Source organism: Chanodichthys erythropterus, chromosome 13, assembly GCF_024489055.1.
Source record: "Chanodichthys erythropterus isolate Z2021 chromosome 13, ASM2448905v1, whole genome shotgun sequence".
Classification (NCBI taxonomy): domain Eukaryota; kingdom Metazoa; phylum Chordata; class Actinopteri; order Cypriniformes; family Xenocyprididae; genus Chanodichthys; species Chanodichthys erythropterus.
Window position 1 is genome coordinate 48,325,342 of NC_090233.1, and position 13,258 is coordinate 48,338,599.

Sequence of the window (13,258 nt, forward strand, 5' to 3'; positions counted from 1 at the left end):
ATAACTCACAATTCTGTCTTTATAACTCACATTTGTGAGTTTATATCATGCAATTTTGACTTTATATCATGCAATTCTGACTTTGACTTATAATTCCGATTTTATAACTCACAATTCTGACTTTATAACTTAAAATTATCTTTATAACTCACAATTCTGACTTTATAACTTAAAATTATCTTTATAACTCACAATTCTGTCTTTATACCTCACAATTGTGACTTTATATCATGCAATTCTGACTTCATAACTCACAATTCTGTCTTTATAACTTACAATTTTGACTTTATAACTTGCAATTGTGAGTTTATATTGGAGTTTATATTACACAATTCTAAGAAAACTTTTTTTCACAATTATCTCGCAATGGTGAGATAAACTTGCGATTGTGAGAAAAATAATCAGAATTGTGAGACAAAAAGTCACAATTACCTTTTTTCCCCCTTTTATTTAGTGGCAGAAACAAGCTTCCATACTATTTCGCAAATAGAATTCAGAAGTTTCGTTTATCATATTTCAATGAACTGGTAAAAAAATGTTCTTTATTTATTTGGATCATCACTCAATAGTGTTCCCTGAAATCTCTCTGCAGCATTTTGTGTCTTGTATTTTGTTTAGTGAAATAAATATTAAAATTTTTATTTTACTAATTTTTATTATTGTTTATTTCTTAATCATATTTCATGAAAAGTTAGTTTGATGCAGTAACCCTAATATATAATTTTATATATACATAATTTGTGTATAATGTTTATATATATATATATATATATATATATATATATATATATATATATATATATATATATATATATATATATATATATATATATACATTATATATAATATAATATAATATAATATAATATAATATAATATAATATAATATTATTATATGTTTTGCTTGGATTAATAAAAAGTAATAATGTATGGCTAGCAGTCATTATCAAAATGAATCCCATCAAGGTGATCAGGTTCCCATTATCCCTTTTACAGTTTTTTTTACAATCGTTAGGACACATTTCTCAATACTTAGGCCACTTTTTCAAAACTCTTCACACAGTTCTCCTAACTAACTTTCATCTTGGCACAGCAGTTAATTTCACATTCAAAATGCACTAAATCTTCCAAAACACTTCATTCATGTCTCAAATCAACTCATTCTTCCAGAGCAAAGGTTTTCACCCAGCAAACACACGTTGTCAGTCATAAAATACTAACCTAAAAACACTAACATCAGGTATCATTATACAATGTTTTCTTTTGTAAAATTTCTTAACAAAACAAGAATAACACTGTCTATTGTTTATAATTCACTGCAGTTTGTTACATGAACCTTGATTACATAACAGTACAAAATTATTCCGAAGTTTTCCTCTTTGAATGGATGATAATGAAATTGAAAAGTGAATGCTTGTGTAGGTGTTCAGTGTCATCTAATTGCTTTGATAGTATTTGATTTTTTAGATTCAGCATATATTTCATTACAATATTACTGTAGAAATGTTGCAAATTGCTGTCTTATTCAGTATTGTATTATGTTATTGTTTTGAACATAAGTTTAACAGTTTTGAAAACAGTATGTAAGCATGTTCAAATTGACCTGTACGTACAAAGAGTTTTGACAGTTGTTGTGTCTGAGTGAGAAAAGAATTCATGAAATTTGAGAGATGTAGTCATTGAATTAATTTTGTGCCAAAGCAATGATAACTGATCCTCAGTTTAGCCCACTGTGTGAAGAGTTTTGCAAAAGTGACCTAAGTATTGAGAAATGTGTCCTAGCGTCTGTAAAAAACTGTAATATGTGACTACTTACTAAATAAATAATGGAGGGGAAGTATTGAGTTTAAATAATTGTTTCAAGGGAGAATAAAGAAAGCGAGGACTGACACTAGATATATACAACCAGCACAGCTCTAATATTACACAGTTTAGCAATAATTATGCAATTACATTTGACAGCAGAATGCCAAGATTGACCAATCAGAATGAAGCCATTTAGTCATTTCTGTCAGCCACTGGTGTAGCTGTGTTGACTGTAGTTTAACTACTTAAAACAGACCTGCTGCTTCAAGTTTTTCCTTCCAGTTCTCATGACATCATCTCCAGAGGAGTGTATATGTGTGGGTGATAAACTTTTCGTCGATGATAAGATAAAATGAGAATGTTCCAGTTCATGCGATGATAAAATAAGCTGCTCTCTCAGAGGTTCTCCGCAGGCAGTCGAGTGTTTCAGTGAGGATTAAGCTGCTCTTCTGGCGAGAACTTGTAGATTGCAGCTGCAGTATTTCTTCAAGTGTTTTTGCTTGTCTGCTGATTTCAGACAGGACGGGCTCTGTGACAGGTTTAGACTGTAAATAAACGTTTGGGGGGAGTGTGTTGGGTTTGGATGCGGACAGGTCTGAGGTTGTGGGAGTGGGATTTTAGTGTTGTGTGAAAAGCAGTGGGAAGTTTGACAGAGAAATTGGGTTGGTTTGGACCTCGCTGTACCCCAGCCAGCTTTACAGAGATTTAATATTCTAAGTTCTGGTTTATGGTGGGATTTAATACAGGGATCTGGTCTAAACTAGGCTTTATAAGACTGTGGTTTGGAGCTGCCGTTACATGCTGGTTAGTGTCAGTACACAAGATCACAGCTGGGTGTGTGTTCTGTGTCAATGTCAGTTTCTCTCTTTTTCTTTCTTTCTGTACTTCTGTACCATCTGACACTAACATTGTGCCATGGTACCACCAGAGCAGTGTTCATTTTGACAGCAAATTTTGATTTAGTTTCAGTCATTTTGACTAAAATGCCATTTAGTTTTAGTCATATTTTAGTCATCGGAAATTGTTTTAGTTTTAGTCTAGTTTTAGTCGACTAAATATCATAACATTTTAGTCAACTAAATCTACAGTAGATTTTGTCGACTAAAATCTAAAGGGTTTAGTTAAATTGCTATGCATTAAGTAAACATTTCTCAGGGGGCCGGCAGCAGCAGCTCATTTGCATTTAATGGGACACACACAAAGACGACGTGTTTTTGCTCCCATCCAAATAGGGGCAAATTTGACAAGCTATAATAAATGATCTGAATTCTTACATTATTTGCTAACTGCATTCTTTAAATTGTAATGTTGACATGCATTCTGTGTAAAGCTGCTTTGAAATGATATGTATCGTGAAAAGTGCTATACAAAAATAAATGTGAATTGAATTGAATCTGTGGGGTATTTTGAGCTGAAACTTCACCAGAGACTCATATTACATCTTGTGAAAAGGGCATTATAGTTCCCCTTTAAGTGTGATTTACTTTTCTGATTCTGCAACTCTCTCTTTCTATTTGTTTCATTATTTTTCTTTTTCCAGGTGATATGTAGCCATGTAGGTGTATTTTGGCAGCAGGTCTGTTCTGTATTATAGAAACACTGTAGTCACATTATCACTTTATTCACACATTAGTCAAGTCCGTAGAAACATACACACAGTAAAGAACATGTATCTTTTGTATCCTTTTAAATGGCCCTTATGGGAAAACATTACAGTTTATTGAAAATGTCTTTACTTTCCATGAAACCTGATATGATGTCAGAAATCATTTTGCTGAATTATTAATGACGTGGCCATTAAGTACAAGCTGTACCGCTTCTCCTGAACAAGTTAGCAGATTGAGCTTCTAGTCTCACCAATAAATCTGCTTGAAACCAGCTGTAAGATTCCACATGTGAACGCGAGACGGGCTGGAAACAAACTCAACCATTCATTCAGCCATTTATGCTATTTGATTACGCTGCGCTTTGGATTACTTGATTCTGATTGGTCATTCTGTGATCAAAACCATTAAAAAGTTTGTGGTCAGTAAGAATTTTAAATGCATTTGTAATATTAAAACTAAAATATTATTACAATTAAAATTGCTGTTTTATATTTGAATATATGTTTTAAAATGTAATTTATTCCTGTAATGTCAAAGCTGAATTTTCAGCATTATTACTCCAGGCTTCAGTGTCACATGATCCTTCAGAAATCATTCTAATAATATGATGATTTGATGCTCAGAAACATTTCTTATTATTATCAATGCTGAAAACAGTTGTGGTGCTTAATATTGTTAATAAAGTTCAAAATAACAGCATTTTGAAATAGAAAGTTAACATTATAAATGTCTTTACTCTCAATCTTTTGATTGATTTAATGCATCCTTACTGAATAAAAGTGTTAATTTCTTGGAAAAAAAAAACTATATTACATTTTTTAATCAGAATCAAAAAACATCAAAGTTGATCAAATTTGTCCAAAGAAAAAGGTTTTAGGACAACTTTGATGAAAGGTTTTGATCCACTTCAAATGTTGACTACTGTGTATATATATATATATATATATAATTTTTTTTTTTACAAGAATTTCCATTAAAACTAGAGTAAGTGATTTAGTGTTTATTTTTTTCTTAAAAACTTCCTAGGGGACAGAAAAGTGCCCTTAATTGAATAATCACCCAATTTTTATATTGTTTCAGTGCCAGAAACAAACACAACCATTCATTACAACCCAGAACTGAATGCGAATGAAATGCCTCTCTGTCTGACTTTTCAAACACATGGCTTAATTATTTGCGTAGATCTGTTCAGTATAACGTGATGAAGCAAATGGTATCTGTCTCAGACACTTCATCTGAATATTACTGCACACATTTTCACAGCAATGACGTTTCTTGGCAGTTTTGGCCGGTCTCTATATACAGACTGCGTTCTGCTCGTAGTATTGATTGCGACAGCACTCACGCTATACCTCAGACACACAAGGCATTTAAGAGTATTCACAGCTAGTTTATGTGTGTTTAGATTAAAGTTAATGAACGCATCTAGTTTAACTGCATGGGGCAGTGAGTCTCTGAGGGACATTTATGAAGTTGAATAGACCTTCTGTTCACTGTTCACCTAGCAGCCGTGCAACACCTTCAGAAACAGTAAAACCACTGATGCTGGAGTGGCAGACCATCTGTATGCGGTATGACAACATGGTTACGCTGTGTAAAATCACCACCTGTTATATTTCATGTTTATATGTGGAATTGTGTGATGGGGAAATTGAATACATTCATAAAGAAAACATCTTTTATAATACTTTTATTCTAAATAAAAGTATTCCTTTTTGGTGCTTAGCATCCTGATACCGGCATGCTTTTGTTGTATTGAAGATGTACTAAACATCTCCTTTGTGTTCCATGCAGTTTGACGGCAAATTCTGATTTAGTTTTAGTCATAGTCATAAAGATTTCGTTGACGAAAATTAACACTGGTTCCATGCGTATGCTATTACATCAAGGTCAAGGTCAAGTTTATTTATATAGCCCTTTAAAACAGCATAAATGCTGACCAAAGTGCTGCACAATATACCAAACAAAACAACCTCATACAAAACAATTTAAACACTAATAATAAAATATCAAAAGAAACCAAACAAAAGTAATAAAATTAAGACAGGAACATCATGCAATATAAAACAACATTTAAGACTAAAAAATTAACATCAAATTACACATATGCCTGAGAAGAAAAGTATGTTTTGAGAGAAGATTTGAATGTAGAAAGAGTAGGGGAAAGTCTAATAGACACAGGTATAGGGAATTCCAGAGCTTAGGACCATGAACTGAGAAAGCTCTGTCACCTTTGGATTTAAGTCGGGATTTTGGAACATTTAATATCATCTGGGTGGAAGATCTGAGCGTTCTCACTGGGAACTGTGTATATTACATATACACAGAACTATGCTTTCTTCTTTACAAGGATAGTTTGGCATTAAAGAATTAGTTCACTTCAAAATTAAAATTTCATGATAATTTGCTCATCCCCATGTCATCCAAGATGTTTAAATCTTTCTGTCTTCAGTCGAAAAGAAATTAAGGTTTTTGAGGAAAACATTCCAGGATTTTTCTCCATGTAGTGGAGTTCACTGGGGTTCAATGGGTGGAAGGTCCAAATGTGAGTTTCAGTGCAGTTTCAAAGAGCTCTACATGATCCCAGATGAGGAATAAGGGTCTTATCTAGTGAAACCATCAGTCATTTTCTAAAAAAAATACAAATTTATATACTTTTTATCCACAAATGCTCATCTTACACTGCTCTGCGATACGCCACACATTACGTAATCATGTTGGAAAGGTCACGCGTGACTTAGGCGGAAGTACTACGGTAGGGCGAAAAACTCCATCTCATTTTCTCCTCCAACTTCAAAATCGTCTGACATTGTTGTTTTACCTTTTTTTGTATAGGGCATTTGACTAGGGCGCGATGATACATAGGGCAACATTTTGAGCAATGTTGCCGTCAACGGGCAACCTGGTGAGACACGGGGCAACTAATTAGGGCAACGGACAGTTGGCAGCAACCAATCAGAGTGGAGCAAATCTATTGCCAACCCAAAAATACTTTATTATAAATACTTGTTAGGCACTTTATTTCAACTTTTCAAATATTTTCTTTGTTTTTATTAAATAAAAATTCCTTTGTGGTTAAAATGTATATAATTGTATTTTTTTTAGAAAATGACTGATCGTTTCGCTGTAAGACCCTTATTTCTCATCTGGGATCGTGTAGAGCTCTTTGAAGCTGCATTTAAAGGTGCTCTAGAATTAAAAATTGAATTTATATTGGCATAGTTGAATAACAAGAGTTCAGTACATGTAAATGACATACAGTGAGTCTCAAACTCCATTGTTTCCTCCTTCTTATATAAATCTCATTTGTTAAAACAACCTCCGAAGAACAGGCGAATCTCAACATAACACCGACTGTTACGTAACATTCGGGGTGTACGCCCCCCATATTTGCATATGCCAGCCCATGATTGAGGCATTAAACAAGGGCAGAACGTGTATGGAGAAAAATCCTGGAACGTTTTCCTCAAAAACCTTAATTTCTTTTCTGAATTCCGAAGTGAACTAATCCTTTAAGTGTCGATTGTCTCTTGAGAAAATGTCTTTGAATCCACTTACACTGAAGAAAACATTTGGCTCTTGTGCAGTAACCATCACTGAAACCAGCAGCCCTCTAATTACTGGTGTGGCATCTTGACTTACTGAACCACTGTCACACCACATGAGTAAACAAGTCGTAAAAATATTTAACACCAGATTCAGGCCCAGCGAAAACATATGATACTCACCAAAATGCTTGTTTGCTTACAGGCTTTCTGAGTAACATGTTGTTCCAAACCTGTATGACTTTTTTGTAGCTTTTTTCCATGCAGTGGAAGCATACAGTGACCATGCTCTGAAAATGGTCAAAAAGGGCCTTCATGTGACCTATGTGAAATATTCCAAATGTAATGAGGACTGTATGACTGCGCTGTGAGTTTCAGTGGCTATTAGCTGAAATGACAGCTGAAATTAGCTGTCAAATTTCATACCATTGGTTCTTGTCACATGCATGAGCGCTCCCACTTAAAAGTTTGGGGTCAGTACAATTTTTTTTTAAAGGTACACTATAACTTTTGGCCCTCTAGGGGTTAAAAAACAAAATTGCAAGCATTATAATGTTACAAAAGATTTATTTTCCAAAAAAATGCTGTTCTTTCGAACTTTCTATTTATCAAAGAACCCTGAAAAAAACGTCACGGTTTTCACAAAAATATGAAGCAGCATAACTGTTTTCAACATTGATAATAATAATGTGTCTTGAGCAGCAAATCATCATATTAGAATGATTTCTGAAGGATCATGTGACACTGAAGACTGGAGTAATGATGCTGAAAATTCAGCTTTGATCACAGAAATAAATTACATTGTAATATATATTACAATAGAAAAGAGTAATTTTAAATTGTAATAATTTTTCAATTCTATACAGTACTGTATTTTTGATGTAATAAATACAGCCTTAGTGAACAAAAGAGACTAAAATCTTACAAACCCTAAACTTTTGAATGGTAATGTCATAGTTGTTCACTTCAAGCCAAAAATGAAATGTTAATAATTTATTGCAATTTCATTTAAACAACAATTAAGAGCAGAGTTCTCATTTCTCATTGTTTTGAGGGAGCCGACACTCTTGCTCATATTGTGACATTTATTTGATAACTTTTATTTCTGCAACTGCCTGTTTTGAAATTCTGCAGGTCAGTGGATAAATGCATGAATTTTCATTCATTATTTTCTCTTTAAATCTGCAGTTAGACTCAAAACAGTTTTCCTCCCTGCCCTACAGACGAGTCAAAACCATGGAAACCGACCTGACCCCATTCACTAAACATACTTACATTTGTACACACTTTCACACACACTTGCTCCTTTATCTTCCATCAGATCTCATATTGGTCCCATTTCCTATCCTTTGAAATTTCTTCCGTACACTTTTCAGATGTGTTTATTGTGGGTGTGTGTGTGCACAGTGTCCGCTGTTGTCCTCGAGGGCACAGCATACATCTGTTCTGTAACTGAACTAAATCAAAGACTAACACGCCACATGTTCTCAAGTGCATTAATGAGAAAACCCAAGAAGCTTTTACAACCACACACGATGGCTAAAAAACAACCCTAAAAACATGTGTTTGCGAGTTAATTATTTGTTTCCACCTCCAAACTGGCTTTCGCTTTATTTATCCGAGATTGTGGTTTCGTGAATAACGGCATCCGTGTTGTCTTTAGCCATTTTTTGGGTGCTGTTGTGCTGTAATTGCTCTCAGATGCTCCTTGTGTTTTATTTCTGTTTACTCTCTCCAGTGGAAACAGAAGTTATGACAGGAATCAAAGAACGCGGCAGGCTTTTGTGTTATTGCGGCCTCAAACCAGCAATGCTGCATTCTTATAACACATGTTTTCGACCAGGTTCTTGTCTTTTCACCACATAAATGTTTTTCTCGAGTGCATTTCAAAGATGTGCACTAGAAAGAGCGACGCTTTCATGCAGGACTGTGGCAAAACAATGATGAATGAGAGAACATTTACAGTGTCTCGTATAAAAGGCAGCTGAGCACACATGAAAGCATATGTCTGCCATCTGCAGGGTTTCTGTTTATATAAGATAATCTTATTAAAGAGGTGGTCATGTGATAATTGGAGAGCATTTGAGTGGTTTGAGATTGAAAGCGGACTGTGGTTTACGGTCGCACGAGTTTGCAACACTGCTGTAATGTCATGCTTGACTTGTGCATCAGGCTGAGGTTTCAGAGTTGTCTTTTCTTTAATTCTGTTTGAATTGGCCCGACCGCACCGGCCTCAGGTTCACAGGGACGTCCGTTGTGATTTACGTACCACTTGAACTGGATTTGTTGCACTAAATATGAACTTTTGTCCCGTTTCAGAGCTGAGTTGTTTACTGTTGAAAGCTCAGCCGTCTTTGAAGTAAATCTCTACGTGGCTTCTTTTACTGTCTAATTCTTTCTTTTTGTTTCCTAAAGCTTTCACAGTGAAACTTTACCCAAGTTCAAAAGTGCAGCCTATGTCTGTTTTAGTCACTTTTATTTGAATTCTGATATGTACACACTACCGTTCAAAAGTTTGGTTTGAGAATTTTTTTAAAGAAATGAATCTTTATTCAGCAAGAATGCATTTAATGGATCAAAAGTGACAGTAAAGATGTTTTATAATGTCTGTTTCATCTATTTCAAATAAATGCTGTTCTTTTGAACTGTCTATCCATCAAAGAATCCTGAAAAAATATGTCACCATTTCCTCAGAAATATTATGCTGCATAACTGTTTCTAACATTAATAATAAGAAAAGTATCTTGAGCAGCAAATCATCATATTAGAATGATTTCTGAAGGATCATGTGACTCTGAAGACTGGAGTAATGATGCTGAAAATTCAGCTTTGATCGCAGGAATAAATTACATTTTGAAATATATTCAAATAGACAAACAAGCATTTTAAGTTGTTTTACTGCATAAGAGACTTATTTCAAAAAAATAAAAAAAAATCTTGCCAACCCAAAAATATTGAATGCAGAGTTGCCTTACTATAAGTACAACTTTAGATTCTAAGTCAAAGTAACATTAATTAAACTTTAAAAATATCTGTTTTACTGTATTTTTAACCAAATAAATGCAACCTTGGTGAGACTTTTTTCAAGAACATTAACAAATTCTTAATGTTTAGAAACTTTTGATCAGTTGTGCATTTGAAAGAGCAAGCCCAAATCAATCAGTGTGCATGATGCAGATAATGACAGTCAGATAGCAACAGAATTTGAAGGTGATGTGTATAGTTTTACTATCAGCACAGAAGGCAATCGCAGTCTGTTTGTCTGGACTACGGCATGCATAACAACGATGTAGTCAGAAGTCTGGCTTCTCTATGTGTCACTATGTTATTTTTACCATTAGCTGTGTGTCTTTTCAGCTCTCTGATGGAGGAAAGGCTGCTAAAGCAGGAGTCGCTGTGGGAGATCTGGTCCTGTCCATCGATGGCATCAGCACTGATGGCATGAACCACCTTGAGGCTCAGAATAAGATTAAAGCCAGCACAGATAAACTCAACCTCGCTTTGCAAAAGTAAGAATATGCATGCACTGCTTTGGTAACTGGAAATGACAAATACTTTTTGGACACAAAGATATAGGAAATAGACTTTTTATAAATTTGAATACTAGACATGTTCAAAATAACATACATTCACATACATATTAACTCAGTATATGTGCACAGTATTCAAATTATATAATGCAAATATATTGCCAAAATGTGCAGTACATAACAATGCATGGAATAATGTATCCCAAATTGCAATGTGCCTGACTTGAACTTCCATTATCAGAGCAAGGGCAAAAACACAAGATTTCACAATTCTTTTCCCCCAAAGTGCCTTCTTTGTTATTTCAGTGTATATAAACTAATTTAGTTCATCAATGTTGAAACAGAGCCTGTAGTGTCTCAGAATTGCAAGCAAAATGAACTGTTCAGTTTTCTAAATTTCTTTCTTCATTCTTTATTTGACATTTTTATACTGAGTTTATTTATTTATTTTTGATTTAATAATTTATGTTTATTTAATATGTATCTTATATAATCAATATTTTATTATTTTAATTTATTTTATTTTTAATTTTTTTTTATCTGAATTCCACTCAGAGCATTCTACTGTTTTGAATATTTATGAATTAATTTATTTGTTTATTTATAAATGTATTTATTTATTATTTCATGAGATCATGTGACAACAATAGAGCATTCTACTGTTCGGAATGTTTATTTTGGAATAATTCTTTCTGTTGCACCTTTTTTTAAATACTATTTTTAAAATGAGCTTGTCAAGCTACAAACATGACAAAAAAAACAAAACAAAACATAAATGTGGTCCCTATAATATTCCAAGACATATGATAGCTTTGTGTGAGGAACAAAATAACATTTTAAATGTTACTGAAAATCTTATATATATACAATGCTTTGGTTTTCTTTTATTTGTCATGACTTGATAAATAATTGAAGGCTAAGACCTTATGAAAGCTAAAACAATCAGACTTGCATCATAACAGTGTTTTGAGCTGTGTCGGGTTGGAACCAAATGCTAACTCATATCGCAGACCCAGTGTTGTCACGTTGCACTCACAAACTGTAGTAAATGCAGAGAACTAGTTGAGTACAATTGTCCAAACTTTTGACTCTGTTTTGGGACCAGAATAAGTGTGTTTTGTTTGCATGTGTGTGCCAGCTTCCTGTTTTCCTGTTTGGTCCACTAACGGAAAATTCTGTCTCACTGTCAAGCCTTGGGAATCGCACACACACATGCTGACGGCCAGACTCAGTGTGTCCAGTGGTGACAGAAAAATGCTCATAGACTGGTCTAGTGGAAGTGAAAACACAGAGAGAGACTGGCAATGATGGACAGATAAATGAGTTGTGTTAGACACAATAAATATGGGAAAACATCTGATACAGGCCTAAATGCTTATAAAATTTCCATCCATTTGGATTACACAGATTTAACATAAACAAACTAATAAACTTAATGTGATGCATATTTGGCAGTCATACATAAATGAAACTGGTAAGAAACAAATAAGATTTTTATAGTGGTACTAATAAACTGAATGTCTTTCAAAAGCACAATAACCATGTTTAGATCAATATATCAATAAATGCAATTTGTTTCAATTTCATACATTTTAACTAACTGAATTTTACTTGTTCCACAGATAGCCATATTTTAACCATTTTACTTTTTACTGAATAAATTCAGTTGTTTTTACAATGAACTGATTTTTTGCTGATTATAAACTATTTGAATAAATGGATTTTGAAAATATGATTATTTAAAGAAGCCATATTATGCCTTTTTCAAAGTCTTGATTTTGTTTTTGGGGTCTGCTAGAATAGCTTGTCATGCTTGAATGTTCAGAAAAACATTATTTTTCCCATATTTGACATTGTTGCAGCTCCTCTTTCCATTCTGTCAGTAATGCTCTGTTTATTGCATATGTCTTGGGCGGGGAATTATTTAAATGAGAAATATTGTCCCGCTGGAGTGACGGTAACTTTGCAGATATTGTATGTAAAAAAAGCATAATAGGTCCTCACATAAAAAAAGCATACAAGCATATCATATAAAAGCAAAAAGATGCAAATAATAAGTGCAGAAATCTTACCCGTTTCATTTATGTATGACTGACAAATGTGCATTAGGTTTATTGGTTTGTTAAAAAAGGTTTATTAGTTAAAACTGTGTATTCCACATTATAATCATTTTAAAATTGATACACTAAATACATCAGACAATTGTTCAAATGTAGTGTGTTGTTTTGATATATAGTGATGGTAAAGTGATCACCTTCTCTTGGTTTTGACTGGGTCTTAATATAAATAGAACTGTACCAGCATCAGCACCATCTGAAACCAGCAGAATGTGTGTGTGTGCATACTTAATGAAGTATGATATGCAGATCATCATGGTTTATCAGCTGTACACACAGCTCTATTCAAGTATGTGAAACGCTTCTAACTACCATTGTGGCTTTCTGAAATGTGTCAATGCATTTAGTGTTGCATTCTCAGTGTAGCCTATAGGGGAGCTATATTGTACATTAGCCTCAACTGTCTTCTAGTCAGTTTTTGCTTTCTGGTCAACTGTTTTAATTTGAGAAGGATCTTGCTGAGCAGTTTGGATCTTATACATGTTTATAGCAGCTACCTGAATGTTAACATATCTGCTTTAATGGACCGACATTGCCCAATTACAGTACATTGACATTTATGCAATTCGCAGGCACATTTATCCACTACAAAAGAGGAGCAAAAACAATTTGTCAAAGAACCAACAATATTCATAATTTGCAATGCCAGATTT

General features: G+C 33.8%; 1 protein-coding gene across 1 annotated transcript in view; it reads left to right on the forward strand.

Moving 5' to 3' along the window:
* pdlim5a (PDZ and LIM domain 5a) overlaps positions 1-13,258 on the forward strand; it is a 61,023-nt gene that overhangs the window by 4,868 nt on the left and 42,897 nt on the right. Inside the window, exon 3 of the mRNA XM_067406257.1 lies at positions 10,316-10,467. Within this exon, the coding sequence (XP_067262358.1) occupies positions 10,316-10,467 (152 nt within the window). The remainder of the gene's footprint in view (positions 1-10,315; positions 10,468-13,258) is intronic.